The sequence below is a fragment of the Rhea pennata genome, chromosome 13 (genome assembly GCF_028389875.1).
Source record: "Rhea pennata isolate bPtePen1 chromosome 13, bPtePen1.pri, whole genome shotgun sequence".
Classification (NCBI taxonomy): domain Eukaryota; kingdom Metazoa; phylum Chordata; class Aves; order Rheiformes; family Rheidae; genus Rhea; species Rhea pennata.
Genome location: NC_084675.1, coordinates 5,502,104 through 5,525,361, shown reverse-complemented (window position 1 = coordinate 5,525,361; position 23,258 = coordinate 5,502,104). Strand labels below are relative to the sequence as shown.

Here is a 23,258-nt window from a genome sequence, read left to right as displayed (position 1 = left end):
TCTTTCTCTTCGTACACACTTAAAACTCAGGCTGCAAATTATACAGCGTGGCAGTGTAGTCTCAGATGCAACTGTCCTTAGAGTACAGCAGGCTACAAAGATGGTTTTTAGCCCACTTCTCACCCCAAAGCCTGAGGCTAACCGAGGGCTGCATGGCTTCCAGCTCTGCTCAGCGTGGCATTAAGACAGGTTTAAGTGGCCAAGGCTCACAGGTGCCCTTTTAAGAGCTGCAGAGAAGCAGGGTCCAGGGATGACCATAATCCCTACACGGTCTTGTCATCCAGACATGCAGCTCCCAGTCTGGAAGACTTTCTCCAAGCACCTTTCAGTGCGCAGGAGCTCGTCGCTCACCGTGCTGCTCATGAACAGGTCAGGCTGCCGTGGCTGAGAGGTCAAATGTGCGAGACTGGGTGCACAACTAGCACCACTGGAATTATTAGCTCTGAAATGGGGTGCACTGTATTTGGCAAGCTGCACGCACCTGCAGTGCTTTGCACTCCTGCCAAAACCCGCGACATGGTGGCGTTTTCCTGACTCCCGCAGGGAGGCACCGGAGTTTCGCTGCACAGACCTGAGGCTCAGGGCTGTGCAGCGGCTTGTCACCCAGTCACCCAGTTCATGAGAGCAGGAACACGGATCTTGCACATCATCTGTCGCATGGTCAGTTCCCTCAGCCTCTCCCCCGAGAGAACACTGTGTGCTATATTTGGTTTTGTAACACTCTTTCCCCCCTTCTCTAAAATAAATCTTTTAGCCTGATTTCTTACAGAAACCAAGCTCCTACAATTACTGTCGGTGAATATGAGTATCTGCCCATCACCTCACAAATTAAGTGGACTTATTTCAGCCAGTTCCAGACGTTACGGTGTGCGCCCTAGGCTCCACCTGGAATAAATGGAGAAACAGGTTTCTCCCATCCAAGAGCAGAGCTGTTTCAGAAGCATCTTCCTCTCCAGAGGAACCCGAAGCAGCCGCGCTCCTGAGTTAGACCATACAATAAAATGCCTGAAGTCCAGAGGGACTAATCCAGGCCTCAGGGTTGTGTTTTTCCCTGCTGTCATTAGAGTTCATTATGAACTGCTTTTATTTCCCCCCCCCTGTTCGCAATTGCTATGACGGATCACTCAAATCACGGCAACGACGCGCACGACCGCGAACACAATCCAACCTGCATTTTTATACAAACTTGTGCATACGCAATACTGGGGAAATTATACTTTAAAAGGATAAAAGAATTATTTGAGACAGGAAGTTGGGGAAAGGTGGAGGAGAGCAGGCAACACAGCACCCGTCCTAGGAAGCACAACAACCTCGCTGCTACAGAGGTCGCTCGGGCGCTTTACCCCCTTCCAGGCTCGGCCACAGCGACCCGTTCGCAAGGCTCTGCTCGGGCTGGATGACGGGTCCAAAGCCTGCATCACAGGAGAGAAAAATCCAGATTTTTCCTTTGCCTTGAGCCGGCAGAGCGGGCTGCAGCCATCCCAGCCGGACTCCCAGTGGAGCGAGGGGCCGCCGGCAGCGCGGTGCCCGGCTGCGCAAAGCCGACAGCCCCGTCCCCTGCCCGACAAAGGCCGTTTGCCTTGAGGTGTGATTTCAAGGGAACTGTTTGGCTTTACGAACGATAAACCTGTTTATTGTACTGACAAATGACACGTTATGCCCTGCTTGATTTTGTTGGGAAGCGAGCGACCAGGCAACCCAACGGCCTGGCTGCCGCGGCCACCCGCACAGCGAACGGGAGCCGAACCAAACCCCGTGCTCCGCGCCATCGCCCGCGGCGCCTCCCCGACCCCGATGGGGTCCCCGATGTGAAGCTTTCTTATGGAGAAAAGAGTAACGAAAACTGTTTACAAAAGACAAAAAAAGCCAGCAGGTATTCACCTCTCACACAGTTACAGCTGGGGGATTTGTCTCGCAACACTGTTGTAAAGATTAAAACAATATTCCACAGCCGCATTTCACTTTACCTTATTAAAAAAAAAAAAAAAAAAAAAGGTCATAGGACTATTCCTCGTTGCTTAAGTTCCCAAGGGAAACCAAGGAAAAACCTCAGTGAATATACTGCCGTGACCTTCACCCACTCCTGCCTGCTCCACCTAACTGAGACTCCCACTGGCAGGCAGCTTCAGCAGGCTCGAAACAAAACCCCCAGGCACTCCTCCAGCTGTGCCCAGGTGGAACCCCATCACCACCATAAAATTCTGGTGTTTGACCTCGAATTCTCCAAAATTTAAGATGCTTCAGATTCACATTGCCCATTCACAATTTCACAAGAATTCTTGTAGAATTAGACGGGGGATGAACGCAAGGTAATTTCTATTCATCTCCAAGATCCATTTTTCCTGACTCTATGCATTTCACAGCAGTGTTACACATTTCTATTAAGTATTATCAGATGGTTCAAAAGTCCTACAGAAAAATTGTCACCTTCTTTATAGTTCATAGGGTTCCCCCCCAACAAGGAATTTCTCTATGTTTGTATTTTGGTAGGAAATGTAAGAAGTATAAAGAAATATTGCTGTGCAAAAAACCTGCCCAAAAGAGTTTCTGCAAAACAACAAGGGAAATGAGTACAACGAGGAGAAAATGCCGTGAGTGGTTTCCCGGTGGAAATGAGTGAATGAACGTGGAGCTTTAAACCCCTCTCCCCCCAACACACACACATTTTTGATAATCAGAAAACTATCATTTTAACTATTTTGCTCATCTGGCTTCCTCTCATTTAGCGATCCTCTTATCATTTTACATCCGCATTTGGAGCAAGTTTGTTCTATTTTCTAGATGACCGCTGGAATGGGACCTGGAGATCTGGGCAACTCTCAGGGATCTGCCAGCTCGGCGCTCCTCGCTGTTCAGCTGTTCAGGAACTTACCTGGTTTAAAAATCAAACTAGGATTTTGAAAAAAAAATAGGAAAAACTAGAGAAAACAAATCCCAAAGCTTGTGCGTGTCTTCCTCCATAACATTAGCTTTATCCTGACCCATTTTTCTATGTACATGTGTCACATACTTATGGGACAGGAGTAAGGAGCATAAAAACTGCAAAAGATGGAAGAAAATTACTTCAAGATCTGGAAGAATTAGTATTTATGGACCAGAGTGGAAGGAACTGGGCCAAGCCAGAAAAGTTTTGCTTCCATCCTAGGAAAGCTTGCAGCGATATCAAAAAGTCTTACAAAAGAGTTAGAAGATATAAGTAGTTCCCACCAGACAGCCTCATTATATGCAGAGAAGTTATCTCACAGATGGATTCAGCTGGCAGGACAACTGGATTTATTATTTTGACATTCTCCACCAATTCGCTGGCTGCTCTGAGCCAAATTGCCTTGACTTCCCCAGACCGATAAGCTGGTGCCCTCCCCACCAGATGACTGTCCTCACTGTTGAACAACTGGCTACACATGGTGGAATATCCCACCTCATAAATCCTCGAGTGAGAAAGAGCAGCCACGCAACAGCAAAGCACCAAGACTAAGACACTCGCACTGGCAAAATCCCAGGCTCCTATTTCAGGAGAAATCTTGAAAGATTACAGAACAGCCCCTCTTCTCCACCAAAAAACTGCCTGAGCAACAAAGAGCTGGAGAAACGGGCTCAGCACACAGGCTGTCGGCTTGCATGGCAGTAAGGAGGTGGAAGTTTGGTTTGATTTGCAGCCCTGGGAAAGATGTCATAGCTGCAAAAGGTTTCGTTTCAGCATGAACTTCAGAAAGCTGCCCACCACGTGGCCACTTCCTCACACAGTACTTCTGGTGTCTCCATCCCTTTGGTTCCTAAGTGGGCTGGATGAAAGCCAACACAGATGCGCAGCACACCCCGGAGCACTGCACCAACATCTCTGTGAGGAACTGGATCAGTTTAGCTAAACCAAAGAGAAGATGGAGGTAGCATGGTGCAGCACAGCCAGGTAGCAGAGAAAATCACAACAGGCTGCAGTTAATGTGAGACAATATGAAAAATAAGGAACCCATTGGAACAGAGGAGTAATTAAACATTAGATCAGATGATCAAAGAAGATAGTAAATTCTCCATTTCTTGACACCTACAAATCAAGACCGGATGTCTTTCTAGAAGATATATTCCAGCAGCTTCATCCAGCTGGCAGTGTGTCATCTGGCCCATGATGTACACAGGAAGCAGAAGTAAAGAATCCGACTGACCTTTCTTGCCTTAAAATATCTTAAGAGCAACCTTCTCAGTCCTCTTTGGGAAATAAACTTCCCTTAATCCTTAGGCATACACTTTCTAGGACACATTTTTGAGGGTTTGGAGAGGATCTGTTCATTCAGGAACCTGCATGTACATTACAAAACACTCACAACGCATACTCTTATGAGTAAATATTATTTTGGAGGGCAAATATTGCAAAGTATTTTCCATATATAATATGTGCACACAGTTTGATGGAGATTTTACCAAGTGTCCCAGCAAACACAAATAAATGGCAGGAACATCTAAGGAAACCAGTGGTGCATGAGCACAGTGAAAAACCTTAAGGCAACAAAGTTTTGAATGTGTCCTTTTGTCCACCAGCCCTGGAGTCACAGTCAGCCACGTGGAGAACAAAAAAAAGATCTAAAGCGATTGTTTACTGCTGAGAAAACAGCCGATTAAAATCATCCTCGTTTTTGCAGTAATAATACATATTTACAGGGATTGTGGTTGATTTTGATCAGTCATACCAAAGACTTGCCTCAACCCATTTCAAAATGATGAGAGTCTGGTCATATTTTAAGTGTCTATGAAATTATGCAAATGGCATCTGTACCAGAAAATCAGATTGCCAGATAATTGACCATTAATCTTTGACAAAAGTTAAAAAAAAATTAAAACAATCAGAAACCAGCTTAGCGTACAGTCTCTTGGGCCTTATTTTGGCCTAGTAAGTCTGTACGCTAAGCTGATTTCCGATTGCTTTAAGTTGTAAAAATTGCTTTTTAACCCAGGGATATCAATGAGATTGCACCTGGCGTAAGGCAGCGCTGCCTCTGCTGCGCCGCGTGCCTTAATCACAGTATATTTTTGTTAAAACCCAGTATTTGGGTGGCTCTGCGGACGCCGATTTGTTCGAGCGCACACTAATCTCCCGCTAAGCCAGTCAGAATACAGCAGGTTAATAATGTCGTAAGGAGAATCCAATTTATTCATAAAATACAGTCGCGCTTTAACCACACTGTTCTTTTGTGGGCAGCCGCCTCGCCATTGGCCGCGGCAGACAAAGCTCCGCGGCGGCAGCCAATGGGAACGGAGCAGGGCGACAACGGCGCCGCGACTGTCGCGCTACCCCGGCAGCGGCTGTAGCCCCAGCTGCCATTGAGCGCCGGGCGCCGCGGGGCCCGGGCAGCGGCGGGAGGCCCCGCTCCCACGACGACCGCCTGGCCCGTCGGCGGCCTCTCCTCACGAGCCTGCGCCGCGCGGCCCGGCGTCCGCCGCAAGGCGCCCGGCACGCGCGGCAAAGCTGTTGCTCCTCTGTGACCAGCAAAGTAAATCAAGACCTGTCACACTGTAGCAAGAAGTTCGATCTGCGCTGTGTAAACCGAGCAACACAAAGCGTTTTCTGTTTAAGGGTTCCCTATTCGGATTAGTACAGCTGATGAACACTGGAAAATCCTCCACCTGCTTGTGCTATTCCTGCTTTGTTGGCACCGAGATGCCTTGCCACGAACCGCAGCGTGCCGCAGCTGGTGCCCCATCAGCACGGGACAGAGGCGATACCTCCACGCCAAGGGCGCTGCAGTCCAAGCGAGGACTCAAGGACTGAGAAGGATTAACCTGGACAGGGCAAGAATAAACCCGCTTGGCCAGAACGACAGGACGGGCCAGCCAGCTACGCAGGGATTCGAGCCGATCAGGCAGTAACCAGCGTGTCCCTTTCAAAACCGATAGAGATAATGAACACGTTGAACAGACTACTGGGAAAGAGGTGCATCGTTCAGCGTACTCCAAAATGCAGGAAAAGCCCAGCATCCTTTAATTTAACTGACAGCTTAGAGTACAGTTGGGAAAAGATAGAGCACAGATTTTATTTTTATGTTACACAGGTGGCCAATCTAGATGTTCATAAAATTTTCTCCCAGAATAATAAAGTTACTTTGCTGATGCGATGAAGTTTTTGCAAAAACCAGAGCAGTCCTATCACTTTCATCTCCCGAGGACATTGCAATAATGCAGTTTGCTGCAAACTGGTAGGGATCCAAACGTTGTAGGGTTATTGCTACAGCTGCAGCCAAGGACACCGCTGTGCCCAAACGGCATGGCCGAACCCGGCGGCCAAAGAGCAACAAAACCCAACTCACGGTCAGCGCAGGTCGTCCCAAGTTTCTCTCGGGTTAAGATATATTTGTGCATATTTTTTTCAGCTATTGAACATTAATGCGCTAGAAAAAAAAAAAAAAAGACTCAGAAATACCTGAAGTTTCTAACTGCAAAGCTGTGGAGTTGTGAGGTTGTTTTAAACCATTTTTTAAAGCATTGTACTATTACGGGCACTTCCCAGCAGCATTTTCTCACAGGTTCATCTCAGGGGTGTGTGCAAAGACTAACGGGGAAAACGGTGCCAAGCATACTTGAGCCCTCAGCGCCTCAGGGTTGCCAACTGCTGACTGCAAGCCATTTCCTCCAGGCTCACTAAGCTGACACTCACATCCACGTCTGCTCTGCTTCTCCCCTGTGCCGCCCAGATTTCCTCAGCTACATGTCCGTCATTAGCTTGACCGGTTAATTTTACAGCGGTCGGTCTGCACATGTAACAGGAGGCGACTGTCCTGCCACCGGTGTTCAGCGCTCTGGAGGGGCAGCACAGCTCGCGCAAAGGGGGAGGCTCCAAGGGAGCCTCTGCCTTCCCGGCTGCCCGAGCGCCTCCGGGCGGGCGGGAGCCCCTCGCCGCCTTCGCCGGGCGGCCGGGAGCCCCTCGCCGCCTTCGCCGGGCGGGCCTGGGCTGCGGGCGCTGGAGCTGCCCCCGCCTGCCCCAGCAGCGCGTTCCGGCAGCGCAGCCAGCACCAAAGCTTTGCTGCAGCAGGGGGAAAAGCTAAGGCTTGGAGGGGAGACTTTACGGTCATGGGAAAAGGTCCTCTGCGCTTCCCGAGGTCTCCTGGCTGTGAACACCAGGACCGGAGAGGAGCAAGCCGCCGGGCCGGTGGTGGCAGCGCCCGCGGTGCCACGCGCCCCGCCGCGCTCCCAGCAGCGTTCCCGCAAACGCCGACATTTTCAAATTAAGTGGCCCCATCATTATTAATTCATTTGGTATTCATTGTAACGGCATTAATCACCGCAAACTGCGGCAGCTTTATTACACGCGTAATGGGTACTTTCCTAGAATTTCCCTGTAAAATCTCTGACATCGCTAACAATGTAAAGACAATAAGACATTACAACCAAGCAAAACAATAACAAACACACAACTTAATAAATCATTATTCTGCCCACAAGTATGTTAAAAAATAAACTCATTTCAAAACTAGGGGGAGAAAACCAGCACGCAATAAGTGACATCAGTGAGTCTGAGGCTTTTGGTTGCAACAAAGAAACAAAACAGCATGCTAATATGACATTTACAAATAATACCTAACCGCAGCCTAATTAACTTACTGTGTGCTTACTAAACTAGCATACATATTATATTAGAAGAAAAACACTTATTTGTTCTGTTGCTAAGAAACTTAGGCCATTTGCATATTTAACAAATTGTTAGAGTGTTTTTAACCAGAACCCATCACTGTTTATAAAAGACAAATTTAAAACATGAGATCAAAGACACAACATTAATTTTTCTTTTGTCAACTGTCTTTGTTCAATGGCTCAAAGAAGCAGTTTTATAGCCGGCTGATACATAATGAAACATCTGGTATTATTCTGAATTACAGTGGAACCCACTAATAGTCAAGGGCTTTTCTCTATTCCTCGTACACCAGTTGACATACCCTGGGACCAAGGCAGAAGTACTTATTTGAAGAATGTGCCTTTGAAATCGGGACAAGTCTTTTCTCAGTAAGGAGATCAGGATCTGTCCCGAGAGCTGGAATTGCACCAGCTTTTTTTTCTAAAGGCTCCAGACATCAGTCTCTTCTGACTCTCCCCCGCGGCCGTGCAAGGGGAGGAAAGCCCAGCGCAGTATTTAGGGAGCGTGCCTGCTCGCCCAGAGGGTGACGGCTACGCCGGCGAGCCCACCCACCCGCCAGCTCTCCGGGGACCACAGCGACTCTCTCCAGAGCTGAGATTTCAAAACTCAAGGAGCGCTAACCTAGACCAGGTAATCTCCCATCGCTGTCTCCCAGGCGCGTGCACCCAGGCGCCCGGGCTCCCGCTCGAGCCGTAACGCCTGGTCAAAGCAGCAATAATAAAAACCCGTCGGCATATAACGATGCTCCAGAAGGCAGTCTGTAAAGCACCAGAGTGCCGCCGGTGGAGGCTGCAGTTAGTTGCAAGGAGTGGGCTGAAGCAGAGCCCAATGTGAACGTAAGGGAAGCGTCCGTGCGGCGTCGCCGCGCTGCGGAGCGGACGGGGAGGCACGCTGCTGCAAGGCCCCGCCGGCCCGCAGGGAGTTTCCAGCCTCAGCCAAACCCTAGGCACGTACTAGACACGCAGGCGAGCTCTCCTGACCATCCTTCATGCCACAGCTACCTTTTATAAAATCACTTAAATCAAGTTCTGTGGTACAAGCATACAGTATTTCCCCTTTGGAGCACTAGGGCATTTCTAACCCATCTAGTTTCCTTTTCTTTTCCTTTTCTTTTCTTTTCTTTTTTTTCCCCTTCAGAAGGATAAAGGGAATCAAAGGTACATTTTGAGTTTGATGGGACACTGTAGCTGGTAATCACACAACATCACTGTGAAAATTAATCTAATCAGAAGCAAACATTGCTCTGAGAGAATGAACTTAGGAAGTTACAAGCATTTAACTTTGCATTTTCAGCATATAAAATTCAACACCCAAACAGATATTGAAAAAAATACAATAGATTCATTTCTAGCACCTAGATACATGGTTGAGCAAATAGAGCTCTTAGAAAAAATGAAGCCTTAAGTCCCACTAACTTCTGAGCTTCAGGATCTCATGTATAGTTCTCTATCCACTAGGTATCTTATATGACAGGATAAATTGCCCCCTTTTAAAAAAGTTATTGGACCTTCACTAGGACAAGAAAAGCAAACAGCTCCTGCCCTTGAAGCACCCCATGGTGTTTACCTGTCAATGAGCCACACTATCAGATCCTGAATACAGAATAGACACTTCACGGAGCTCAAAAACATGCACTCCCTAAACTGACCGTAGTGGCATCCTCAAGCTAGCACAAAACAAGAAGGATTATCTATTTTGTCAGGATTGCAAGCTTTTTTTACCTACTCAAAAGCTACCAACCAGGTGCAGCAAATTTCGAGCAACACTGTTAGAAAGAGATTCTGTGCAAATACATTAGCGCAGGAGCAGATGGGGGCTCTGGACTGAGGTTCCCTCCTTCACTCACCTGCCCAATAATAACTGACATTATTATTTATTATTTGTTATTTTAGTCAGACATGTAAAGCCAAAAAAGAAAAAAACCCAAATCAAAACAACCCCATATTCAGTTATACTATTACTATCTCTCTAGTTCAAATGCATTTATGCAGATATAAAGGAGCTTTATGATATTTTACAGCTATATATAACAGCAATATACTTGTAGCTTGTTCTCCCTCCCTTAAAAGGATATTTGTGTGATCAAGTTTCACTCACATTACAGAACCGAGCTACAAGTCTTAGGGCAGCTTCTTGGGCAACCTGCTTGCTGACACAGCCTGCTCGGCCACGCGCTACGAGGGGAGGAACAAACGCCAGCCCAACTTCTCGTCTGTTCACCCAGCGCCCTTGTACTTCTTCTCATCCTCTCCTGGTTAAGACACACTCTTGCAAGTTCCCAATTATTAAACTATTTCGGCACTAGCTTTTGCAGCCCTTGTGGAGGAGGAGGGCTGGGGCACCAACACAGGCCCGGTGACGGAAGAAAGATGCAGCGTCCTCACGACGGCAGGACAGTGCACCGTGGCACGGAAGAGGAACAGGATGGCAAGCTGCAGTTAGTCAGCTCTCAGTGAAAGCCACAAATCAAATGTCTCTAAGATTACTATCCAATACTTGGCTCCTTTCCTCCCAGATTAAGACAGCATCCAGTGGAGAAAATCTCACAAAGAAAAATGGAAATGCTGCAAAAATATTCAGCCAAGTACCTTAAGACGTGCTCTGTCAACACAGCAGCAGCACGAGGGTGGTGTTGGGTGACCCTACCCATACCTAACGCTGCTGCGCAGCAGCTCTCCACCGGCTGCCTTCAACACTGCTGCAGAACCTAAAACTGTCTGCGGTGGTTTTAATTTATCCTCTCAGTGCTAGTGCGTAATGCATTTTTAATGGGGGGCAGTGTGGAGGGGGCAGCAAAGAGTGGTGCGGGCGGGCTCTTCCTAGAAGTCTTCCTCTTTCCTAGAACTTTGCCAGCTCTAGGAGTAAAAGCACTAAGGGCCATGCAAAATATTACCAGGAAAATCACAAAATGCTATTTGAACTTTCACACCTTGATGCCACACAGAACTGAGTCACTGAAGTCCTTTCTGTACTCAGAGGGCAACGTTTACAGTGACAAAGAGACAGGATCAGGGAGATGAAAAATTCTTACCATACTGTTATTGTTATACTGTGCACATACGTGAAAACTGAAGTGAAGTCCTTGCAGAAAGCCTGGGAAGAAGGAAAGGTGAAAAACTGGTAAAATGAAATAGAGCTGATAATTGCACAAAAATCACTGGGCAATTTTAGAGAGGTTTCCGTTTCCTGTATTTATAGCTATCGTCACACCACATCTAGACGACATCCAACACAACGTTTCGTGGTCTGCATTACTCTCCAAGCCAGCTACCACTTCTGGGGCAACTGCCCATCTTTTAAATTGCAGGACAACGGGCTGTAGGTACTTTGTAGATCCTCGTTTCCCTCATGTAAAGATAAGCTGTTTCCACACACGACTACTTCTGCAGAGCACCCAAGCCTTCTGGTAGGCATTTCAGCTTAAATCCCTTCATGACAGGCTTCTTGCAGCTCTCCATTGACCCAAGCAGGTACTAAATTTGGCTAACATTAAAAATGGAGATTATATAACTCGGAGTTCACCTGTATATGACACATTGAGTATTTTTGCTTATCAGTCATTATCGTATGTATGCACTACGAGCTGTTTTTATTGCAAACGGGGGGAAAAAATCATTTTCATGGAACGTATAAAGAACGCAAGACTTCTTAGCCTCCCTTGTTTGGTTGCCTTAATGAATTCACGCATGTCTTAATTTCAAATCTGGTTTGCACAAATGCTTGCATACACAAAGCAAGTTTCCACGTTGGCCAAGTGTCTGAGTCAAGACAATTTAGTCACTTGACTGTAGAAGCGGGCAGCAGCGTATCAGCAAGATGGAGGCAAATCAGGTGAAAAAAAATCTTGATAAATATTTGTAACCAAATGATGCCACTGATCATTTCTCTCTAATTTCACTACGATAACCCTTTCCCATTTTTATTTATTCAGTTTATTATGCTGTAAAGATTTCCTGAAGCTTTGCACTAACATCGGAGCAAAAATAACTTTATATTAAAATCAACATATTGAGTGATTATTCAATCATTTGCTTTAGCAATATCATATATATCGGGTCTGGGAGCTACAAGCAAGAGGATGGCACTTCTTGTTTGGAAATGAAGAGCCATGTTGCACATTTAAAGTATCTGTAATGAAACCTTCATTATAGAGACATATACCTCACCATCCATCATCTACAAACACGCAGCCTTGGAAATGAAAACCTGTCTGCATTTAATTTGATGGACCGCCCGCACGGTGTTCCCAGGCTGCCGGGCCGGGGAGCGCAGTTTGTTCGTAGACAGGTACGTTCAGGAGCGTCGTGTCGCCTGAAGAGGCTGGAAGTGCTCCCCGGAGCGCGGCTCCCCGCCACGGGCGCTTGTTTCCCACCGAGCGGCCGGTCCCGCCGCTCACTCCAGTCCGCCTCCATCCCGCCTCCTGCATCACCCGCCGCGCAGCATCTGCTGCCGATTTTTTACTTCCTTTTTTATTTATTTATTTCCTCTTATTTTGTTTCTAATCTCTGTTTCTTTGTGGTTTCCTGGAGTCCTTCTGACAAAGCCACATATTCTGTTCCTGTCCTTTATAGCACTGGAGGGCACTGCAGAACACATGAAATTTGTTTCTAATTTTGCCTCTGCCAAAAAGCATTCCTGGGTTACAAATACATGCCAGCAAAATTGGTAGGCCTTAGTCCGCTAATGCCGCAAGACAAACAAAGCCAAAAGGAAATCAAAAAGACTAAAATACTGCACAAATATTTTTGCACTTCTTTTAGCTTGTGAAATCTTTCCTTTGTCCCCCCTCCTCTTTCTCCCACGTTCTACCTCAGTTAAGCTTTCCGGTATCACATATTTATCTGTTTATATTTAGAAACAAATAATTCCAATGCAAGAAAATGAGAAGGAACAACTCGGCTTCCACAAGCCCCGTATGCAAGGGGAATGCTAGAAATGCCTCGAGCCGGAAGCACACAGGGGCCGTCCCCTCCCTGACCCAGCACACGCCGGACACTTCCCTCTAAACAACCGACCGGGCAAAACCCCACGGCCTGAAAATCACTTTCTACTCCAAGACGGACCTCAGCGGCATCGCTCCCAATACACAGTGTGCTTTCCCAAGTGATCTCTTCTCATCACACAGTTGCTTAAACAGTCTTTGAGATAAATTGTCCCAAACAACAGCAGGGCAAGCCTGGAGGCAGCCTTTAACTCGGGCAAAAACCCAGCACCTCCGCCGGGACGATGCCCCAAGGCAGCGGAGCCCGGGGCCGGGGCGCGGACCAGTCCAGCCCATGCCCCCCAGACTTCGGCAGCAGGAACGCGGAGGAGCAATTCAGGGCTAGATCTAACTCTGCAGCTTGGCCTTATCGAATCAAAGGTAACCGCACAGCTATTTCAGGACTTCTTACCTTGCACTTTCACACTTGTATAATTTTGCAATGGGTAACAGAATACAGTTCCTACACGCAAATAGCAGATTTTGCCTGGCTCACGCTGAGCTTGTCCCACCGGCTGCCCACAGTCCTGCTGTTTTTGTAGCATTCCTGCTGGAGGGAAGGGAATGGACCGGAGGCGCTTTTCCTCCTGCGGCCAGGTAGGGCCTGCTGCGTACAGAAGGGAGCCAGAGCTGGTGTCTCCATCTCAGCCACAAAACCTTGGGCCAAAGTTACGACTCGGTTCCTTTTGCTAAAATACACTCTGTAAATCTTAGCCTAAACTGTGCAAAAAATCATCAATTTGTGCATAATTCTCACTCAAAACTCGAGCCAACCCCACAATATTTCCCCAGATATCGGTATACGTGATCCAACATCTCCATTTAGGACCAGAGCAGGAAAGTGTGCTGTTTCTCAGGTTGCATTACAGAAATTTTACAGGGCTGAACTGAAAAAACAGTTCTTCAGTTTTGTTTGGCCATTCGTGATCTCTATTCGCATCCCCAACGATTTCTCTTGGTGAGAAATTCCTGCTATGCAGGCTTTGTAGAGACCGATCTGCCTGCACACACACATGCACAGCGTATCTTGCACTGTACAAATGTCTTTTCCAATATGGATTACGGCTAATAAGCTATATAGTTCTGCAAATCTTCCTGGCCTTTACTTTTTAGCTGTTATGTAAGAGTCATATTTCCTAAGACAAGAAACATATGAGCTGTATCTATCAAGCACTAGATGGTCACAGAGCGTGCTGTTAAAATGTATTTGAAGAAAAATAAAGCCATCTTTAGCAGAACTGTGAGAAGATTTTTTTTCCTGTTTGCAGTGAAAGAAGCTAATGGGAAAAAATAAAAAGGATTTGTGTTGCAATAATCTGACCCAAAACATTCAATGTTTGTACTTTTATAACCTTTAAAAATATTTTCATTAAACTTGCTAGATTCTGAAGTGAAAATACTATTTTAAAATGCCTTGATCAGACAATAATTCAAGCTTATAGGAAATTGAACTTTTTTTGCTCAAAACAATTCAATGCACTTCACCCAAAGCATTTCTCTGTTCCCCTTCAAACACTGTGGAATTTTCAGTTATTCAATTCATTATTTACTGTAATTACTAGAGGAAAAAAAAAACACAAATTGAGCGTAAACCTAATCTCCAATACATAGATTTTTAAAAGATGCAAATATCACGACTTGTCTTGATTTTTAACTGTTAACTATCATTATATGGAAAGCTTTGTTGGTTTAGACATTTCATCCCAACTTTGACACAGATTTATGCCCTTCTGCTAACTGTTCATCTCAATTTTCTTATCTGTAACACGTGGATAAGGCGAGCTATACGTGCCTCAGTGGAGGGGATTAGTTGGTAGGTACACGGATGCTGCCCACAGAGAGCAATATGATTATCGCGTGACTGTTCATTTCTCCTCCACTAGCCTCCAAGAGCATCATATACCTTTTGGCCTCAAAAATCCCAAACCAACTTCAATATTAAAAATATTTCATCTGTGCTATGCCAAAGGGACACGCGCGGGCAGCCGGGAAGCGCGCAGAGCGGCCGGGCAGCAGGCGGCAGCGGGCGCGGACGGCAGCTCCGGCTGCGAGGACACACGGGCAAGTTGCTTTGCTTCCTAAGTTACCGGTGCCGCACCGCTGACACAAAAAGCAGTACATTCGCTACGCTTCAGAAACATCAGTGCCCGGTTCTGCCTGTTAGGCAAACATGCTAAAAAGAAAAAAAAAGGTGTGTACATACACACACACACACACACGTATGTACATGTATACATATACATTATATAATATATAAAATTTTCACACATTTCCCTCAACACTCACCTACTCATCCTCTTTCATCCCCTTCTCTAACAACTCTTACAAATTATTTCTAACTTTTTAATACCATGCAAGTTATCACAGCCTGTATATTTTCATACATAGTGGGAGTTTCAGCCTCAATTCTGGATCCTTGGCTTTTTCACAGGAGCAAGATGTGAAACGTATACATATTTTTATGGATAAAGGTAAACATGATTTGCAAGACGAGTCAAATTAACAATCGATTACAACTAATGGGCTCTGATCAATCCGTTAATTTAACTAGAAGGGGGGAAACCAGAGGAAGGACGCAAGAGCAATTATTTTAACAGGACTGGTCAGCCGTAAGGAGCGCGCCAGGGAGAAACCGGAGCAGTCCCTTCGCGGAGGAAGCAATATCCTCTCGCTGCCTTGTTTCCCTGCACGACGCGGCGCGTGGTTATTAAAGAAGAAAAGAGCAATTATGGCATTTAGCGGGGCCAGGGCGGCGCGGGCAGAAGAGCGGTGTCAGCCTGCTCTCTAGCGTCGCTCGCGGCGCGCGGCAGCCGCGGCCCAGCTGCGCCCGCTGCAGCCCGCGCAGCCCCCGGCCCCAGGCCCCCGCCGCCTCCCGGGTGGCGAGGAAATCGCAATTATGCACACAAGGGATGTGGTTAGGGGAAGAAGGGCAAGGAATGTTTAAATTGTATATGCAAACTGTTTGGTTTTTATGGGCTGGAGTAAATCAGCACATTTGTAGGCCATATTTATCTGATCTGCTCAATAATAATCTCTGCGAACGAATGCCACTGATGTGGCCATTGCAAAACATAACCAACCCCTTAAGTTCATTTAAAGCATTAGTGAAAAGAAATGAATTTTTGCTTCTGGACAAGTCCCTGCTACAGAATGGCACAGGGCTCTGCCACGCAGCATCGAGCCCGACACGCGAGCCCCTGCTCGAGGACGGAGGTAAGGCAGATGAAGCCACGGCTTGCTTTGCATCCCAGATTCAGTCAGTCACAACCCTGTGGACATTGTGTCTGTGTCTAAAACAGCCAAGCAACCCAGCTCCCAAAGGGACCAGGAAAGGGATCCCATCCCTCTAGCCCCACGTTCTCGCAGCGAGCCCTGCGCGTGAGCATGCCGCTGGCCAGGGAGACGCCAGCCATGTCTGCCACCACCACTGGCCTTGCTCTGGGCTCTGCAGCCCCGGGCTCTTACGTTTAGCCCCTCTTGAGCTCCCATCAGGGCTCTCCTGCTCTTAGAGCGTGCTAGATATACACCTTGTGTGAGAAGAGAGGCGCTCACAATCTTAATGTCAAATAATTCCAAGAAAATTCCAGCAGAAGCAGTGGACCTGCTGCAAAAGTTCAGTATCACTGGCCACATGAAGTTGCTATCACCTAGCAGAACTTGAGAGCCACGGCAGCAAGTGCAGGCTGCATGCTGCACCTGGGCAGAGAGAGCGCTTTCAAGGCACACCTGCCGTTTGAGCAGAGATGCTGGGCGCTCTTACACTTGCATAAGTCAGAAGCAATGCAAGCCAAGTTCAGACTGCCATGAGAAAGGATAAATCTGTTTCTAGAAAAAGCCTTTTGCCAGGGCAGGTAAAGCTGAGGCCGGGTTTTGGCGGGGTGGGCAAAGGCTGCTGAGGGAGCCGGCCACGCAGCGGTCGCCACACGCTACCTCCCCAGCAGCCTGCAGAGCATCTGTCGCAGTAGACCTGATCAAATACTCACTTAATGTTCCACAAATATCTAAAATTCAGCTCAGTCTTATGATACTTTCCCCGATACATGCACAACTGCTGGAAATGGAGGATTTTTTTCATTAATATTGGCATCAGAAAATACGTGACTTACTTTGGTCGTGTTATGCGCTTTCTGCAATGACATCTATACATCCGGGTGCTCGGAAGACCACTTCACAGAAGAGGCAAGCCTTCGGTGGGAACTGTACAGTGCTCACTCAAAAGGAACGCAACCTGGGAAGTGAAAATTTGAAGGTTATATGAAAAATTCCCAAATGGTGAGAACAATATGATACTAAAATTACGGATAGCAAAGATTCCAGTTTTGAATGAACACAACCAGAGCTATCCACAGCCTGCTTGCTTAGAACAACCTGAAACAATTTTGCTCTGCAGTAACTCTCCTGATATTCAAATACACCTTCTTATATACCTTAAATTGTTTGCTGACAACAGGTGATTGGATTCAGCTAAATTCGGCAACCAGCTGCTTAGTACAAGTTACCTCCTCAGCTTTAAGAGGTACTGCAACCCCCAGAGACTTGCAGCCACTCAGGCAAAAACAGCCTCTGCCATCAGCGTGTTTGTAGTGTATCAATACCTGCCAGCACTGGGTAACACCACACCTTGCATGCCAGGTCTGCTCACTGGACACATTTTACCCATTTTTTTTTCCTAGCTGAAGGAGAGTTTATGAAGCAGGGAGCCAAAGCCTCCTGCTTGGGTTGCTCTGCCACTAGACCTGCTGGGCACTATTTCAACTTCTCTGACGCTCGATAAATGTAACCGATGTCAGTGAATTTTAAACATATATGTACGAATATTTTTCAGAATAATCCAACTGTAAGGAAAGCGAAGGATAGCTCCTGTTTTGCAGGGGGGAATGAGGGATCTTGAATTCACGACGACCTCGAGCTCTTCAGGAGCCTGCTCGGACTTTATCCAGGCCCTTCCACGAAGCAGCAGCACTGCAGCGCTCTACTGCAGCAACTTTACAGCAAACAGCAAATGGGTTTTTATCAGTCTTACACAGTCTAAGCGTAGCCGAAGAGGCAGATTTGCACGGCAGGCGGCTCAGATGCTGGCGAGAGCAGGAAGCTGCCCCTGCGGCGCCTCGCAGGTGCCGCTGCCGGGCCTGGGGCCGGGGGGACAGTTCTGTGCACCCCTGCGAGCTGGCATGGCGCTGAGCGCCGGCATCACGGCTCAGCCCTAAAAGCCTAAGCGCCCTGCACATTTTAGCCTGGCATATTTTTACTCTTCACCGAGGTTTGTTTCTGAGGAGCGGGAAGTCGCAGACAGCCCTGTGCGGACGCTGCTTTTATGACGAGTTAAACAGCCAAGCGCAGATTCATTCCCGCACACCCTAGCGAGATCCCTGGGAGGGGCTGGTTATTCCTCCCAAAGCAATCCTGTCGCCTAACACCGCTGTAAGGCGCTTTTCTTTTACTATTAGCTCCTACTGGTGTCGGTCTTCCGAACTGCACAGCCAAAGCGCCCTGCGCCCTGCCGGCCCCGTACGCCTCTGTAACAGCCTCGGGGCTCTCGTTGCGGACGGGGGCCGCCGACCTCTCCCGCTCGGCGTTCGGCGGCAGGGCAGAGCGAGGCGGAGGCCCCGCGGCCGCAGCGGGGTCGGAGCCGGCGCGCCGGGCGCCTGGGCGATTCGGCAGCTCCCTCTGCTTGCTGCAGCGCCGCACGGCAGCGGCGCAGCTCCTCTCCCGCCGGAGCCGTTGTAACCCACCGCCTGTGCTTCACCGAGGCCGAGCTGCGCCACAAGCGGCAGCGCAGCGGCCGTGTGGGCGAGGGACCAAGTGTCAGGCCGTAAACCGCCCCGGCGTTACCAATCTGAGCCAAGCTCCTGCCATGATTAACCCCAGATTTCTCGTGTTACTTAGGGAAAAAAACAAAAGGAAGAAATAATGATTTCCTACGTGTTTACACCTGAGAGAGTTCCCCGGCTCCCCGGTGAGCGCACGGGCCGTTTAGCCTTTTCACACAAGGCCTCTCTGCGCCGGGGGCTCCTGCGCGCCCGCAGCAGCGGCCCGCCCCGCGCCGGGCGCCGGCAGGCCCAGACCCCGGGCACGCGCGGCCAGGCTCAAAAGCGAGCGCCCGGCAAAGCGCCCGAGGCGGGCAAGGGCTGCGTGGGCAAAGCGAGCCTTCGGGCAGCTCACGGCCGCTGGGGCCGCGTACGCGCTGCCTAGCAGATACGCTCCCTTCCTGCACGGGCGGCGGAGAGACAACTGTCTCACGCGGTTCGATGCAGCTGCCTCCATTTCACACAGTCAAAGGAATCTCCTGGAAGAGTCCACTGAGCTTCACAACTTGATGAATATTTATATTGTTTTAAAGCAAAGGCAAACTTGAGAGCCTTATTTTGCAAGATCAGGCAACAAGTGTCTTGTATTTCAAATGAACTGCTGAGCTTAATCCCCCAGTTCCCTACTAATCCGAGCAGCCGTGGGGGTGGCAGGAGCTGAGGGGCTCCCAGCGGAGCGCGGTCGCAGGGCCACGGCTTCGCTCGTGCACAACGACACAGGCAGCCCCGAGGGGAACCCGCTTTGCCCAATTCCTAATCCACTCGAGTGTCATGGGCTTGAAAGCTCAGATAAAAATTAAAAAAAAATTATCAAACTTTATCAAATTCCCTTTCCACTTAGACAATGAAGTAGAGACGGAGAGGATGAAGGAAAAGAAATCCACTGAAAATGCTACAGCATTTTCCTTTAAACACAGCATTGCCCACGCATATCAGTTCAGCTGCTTGTTCCTAAAGCGAGGCAAGAAGTTTGCTGTCGCCACACGTAATACAGAGACTTTTACAGGTTGCTGACGGTCCCTGGGAAACTCTTCTGGTTGTTCAGAAGGTTTGCTGGCAGCCGAGACCACGCGGGCGCTCAGGGAACCCCCAGATCTGTGACAACCCGCGAGGGTTTGTTCCTCGCCCTCCCGAAACGCCAGAGGCCCCGGCAGGTCACCCAGCTCGAACGCGGCACCCGCCGCACCCGCCGCTCGCTCCTCCGCCCGCCGGCTTGCGCTGCGCGCGCAGTTACGCCTGCGCCTGGGTCACCGGCTATGTTCGTTAGCTAAAGTACACCGTAAATTATTATTGCTGTCGCTCAGTTGTTTGTCACCACCCAAAACGGTCAATACTGTCAGCAGCGGGAGGGAGAGGGTGGCAGGAGGAGGCAGCCGGCGCTCCCATAAATTAGCCGGACAAAGCCCCGGCGAAGGCGGCGGCGAGCGGCCCGGCGATGGGCCGGGGCTGCCTGCAGCCCTCCGTCCCCCGCGCCGGCCTGCCGCAGGGGAACCGGCCCGGGCCGGGGGTCCTCCTCCGGACACCCCGTGCGGGCCCGCGCCGCTCCTTGCGTGGGCAGCACCAGCCCAGGGTCGCCGGGGGAAGGTTTTCCGCTGAGTTTTGCAGATGCGGCTGTAAAGGGAACCTCACCTGGCAACAGCAAGGCTTGTCACGAATACTGGTTGATTTGGGTAAAAATCTGTATCCTAAAAACTTTAAAACGACCATTTCTGGGATTATTTAGCAAAACCCAACAGGTTTAATCATTTATTTTCATTTACAAGCGTGTTCTATGAAATAAGAATCCAGATCCTGACATTGAAATGATACATTGCCCTTACTGCTGTATTTTCATGGGTCAAAAACAATCCTCCCCCTCTAGAATAATTCAATTCACCTCTTTTTTAAACCAAAGCATTTCCCATGCTGAACCCTAACCGAGTGAAGCACTTTAGTTTGCTGATGAATGAGACAAAGAAACAGTTTTCAGTGAAATGCGTCGCAATTCCAGCCGCATTGCCCTGGCTCACGTGCATCTGCTTCAATTTAATATTTGTAACAGCTTCCTCCACCTACACTGGAGGTGGCTCTGGCACCGAGGTGGTGCTCCGCTGCTGGGGGGCGGCGGGAGCCGGGGCACGGGCATGCCGGCTGCGGCTCTCCCAGCACCGTCCCCAAATTGTGCCAAAACAAACAGTATTAACGCCTGATTTTATGGAATAGAAAATTGCTATGACCAACATCAGGATCAGAAAATGTGATTTATGCATTTTAAGTTTACCAAGAAGCATTTTTTTCTCCATCAATTACATTTCTTATGGTTCCCAGAAGGAAATGATCTTTCATAGGCAGAAACAGAATAGCCTGTCATCATCACTCAAATATAATGATGAATATTTATTGCTGTCACCAGCAACTTAAGGTCTAACAATCCTATCATATAAAAATAAAAGAAGAACGTAATGACTTCACCGATCTGTTGCTGCTACATCGTAAGTACGTGGAGAATTTGGATTAATTCACATGTTAAAATTGATAAAATATGTTGAACTGACCTCGGTGGCTGCAGAGTGGAATATTTGCAATACAGGATGTGTATGCAAGCATGCACTTGATCATAATTTTTCTAAATCACTGCCAGTTAGCTTCAGTTTGTTCCCACTAAGCTGATAAAAGTTCATGACTGTGTTAAATGGAAAGTGCATTAGGCTGATACTGCATTTGAAAATCCTGCTTGTGCATTACAAATGTAGCCAGAGTTTTGGAGGACAGGGTTATTTTGGGTGGGTTTTTTGTAAGTAAACAATGGAAGCTGTTTCCTAAAAGTTCACCTGGCTGTATGTGTCTTAGCAGAGCAGCAGCAGTGCCCCTGCTCCAAAGTCGGTAACACTCCCTGGACACATCCGACCCACGGGAATGGCATCCCGCGGACAGCGGATACAGGATCCTTCCTCCCGCGCCAAACAGAAGTATTCCCATGCACATGTTAGCCACTCTACAAAGATACACTTTTTAACATGGCAGATACAGATCTGACCCTCAGATGACAGTATCTTTCAGCTCATAGTGCTCCTTTTGAGATACCATACCTGAAAAATTTTATACTCATCTAAAGAGAGTATTTGGGTATCTAGAATAGCTTGGACTTCTGAATGATAGAAAGGCAATGCACCTGGAAATACAGGTCTGAAAAAAAATACTAGAGTAAGTACATGTACAACAAGGAATAAAATAAAATTTGATTATAGATAAGAGGAATGAATTCTGTTTCAGGTTATTTTTTTCTCACAGTACTTGTAAGGTGCTTATTTCTTCTGCCTTCACTCCTTTTTCTCTTTCTTTTGTTTATTAGGAATGTTTTATTGGTACGTGATTTCAGATTATAGCTTATTTTGTCCTGTAGGCAATCAATGGGATGCATACATCCATTTTAAAAGATTAAATTCAGTTTTATTCCCACACAAACATTTTTCTATCCCATGAGATTTCAGGATGCCTACAAGACTTTCCACACTCTTATCCTTGGCTAGGGTTATCAAACAGTCTGGGGTGCTGTGATGCATGAAAGTCAAAGGGCTTTGGATCGAGACCATAATTCACTTTCCAACTCGGTGACTTTGGTGAACTTGCACTCAGTCTGCAATTGGCCCAGCTGGTGATGTTAGGCCCTGAAATACATACACAGCTCTCATTCTTTGTCATCTGCTTAGGAGCACTGCAATATATGAACTCTTTTTATCCTTTTACCATACATGCCATTCCCCTTTATCACTAAGAAAATAGCTTCCTGTTATTTTTTTAGCTCAAATCACAACCTATTTTTCAACCTCCCCCCCAAGCCTACGCCATTTCTTAATAGTCCTCAGAACTTAATTTCCTGAGCTGCAAATGAAAGCTGAAAAAGGTGAAAAAAGCATTGACGTTTGATCTGTTTTGGTTAAGAGCACACCAGGCTCCTCAGATGCAGTTCACAGTCCTCTTTTAAGCACCTTAAGGTAAAGGATGCAAGTCACAGCTATGTCAGAACATGCTTGGCTCACCTCTTCTCCTCCCTCAAACCATTTCTGACCCTGCTTTGGGGGACAATATTGAAAACAGGGAAAATATAACCCTGCTAAAAACATGAATCAAAAAGTCACTGCTTGTGGACATGTTTTTAAAATTGCTTAGTTGCATGGAAGTCCCTTTAGTGCTTGAAGGACTTTAATAAAATTGATTTTCTGAGTATAGCCTTTTAGCAGCTACTGTATAAGCTTGAAATATGAACCCTTCATTGTTGAAAGTGTTTCATTTTTGCCCTGTAACTAATGATCAAGGGAAAGAATGTGTTCAGAATTCTCCATGGTTGCCATTTTTATAATTAAATCGTGCTAATAATAAAGCTTTACAGACTTTAAACAAACTGGCACTGGAGTGGAATGTGGTTTGCGGTGTTTCATTTAGAGACCTCTGCAATTAGCCCTTAATGAATAAGCATACCGCAGCAGTAAGTAAGACATCTCTGTGAACCTGTTATTTACCAAAGCACAAAACTGTGACATTTGCATTCCAATGACCGAAAATTATTCTCCAGATTTCTTCAGCAGGGCTCTTAAGTAATTTGAGAAGTTAAAGCCCATTAATTCTTTAATACCTGCTGTGTAATTCCAGCACCACTTCCGCATCCTATCTGTTGTGCACCCAGAGCACAATGGCTCACGCCAGCGAGACACATGGAGCTCAATCCCAGAGGAACGCACTGTTGCCTTGCTACTGGTTCAGGTAAGCTATGCAGAACTTCAAAATACTGGAATTACATTCATTTCAGAAACAGACTTTTCATTCCTTTTCTGTACATGTACTTAAACTAGGACTCACACATTAAAACTCATTT

General features: G+C 47.5%; 1 protein-coding gene across 1 annotated transcript in view; it reads left to right on the top strand.

Annotated features, from left to right (window-relative positions):
- IRX6 (iroquois homeobox 6) overlaps positions 1-18,415 on the top strand; it is a 28,590-nt gene extending 10,175 nt beyond the window's left edge. The window contains exon 7 of the mRNA XM_062586850.1: positions 18,280-18,415. Coding sequence (XP_062442834.1) covers positions 18,280-18,415 — 136 coding nt within the window. The remainder of the gene's footprint in view (positions 1-18,279) is intronic.
- The last annotated feature ends 4,843 nt before the right edge of the window (positions 18,416-23,258 follow it).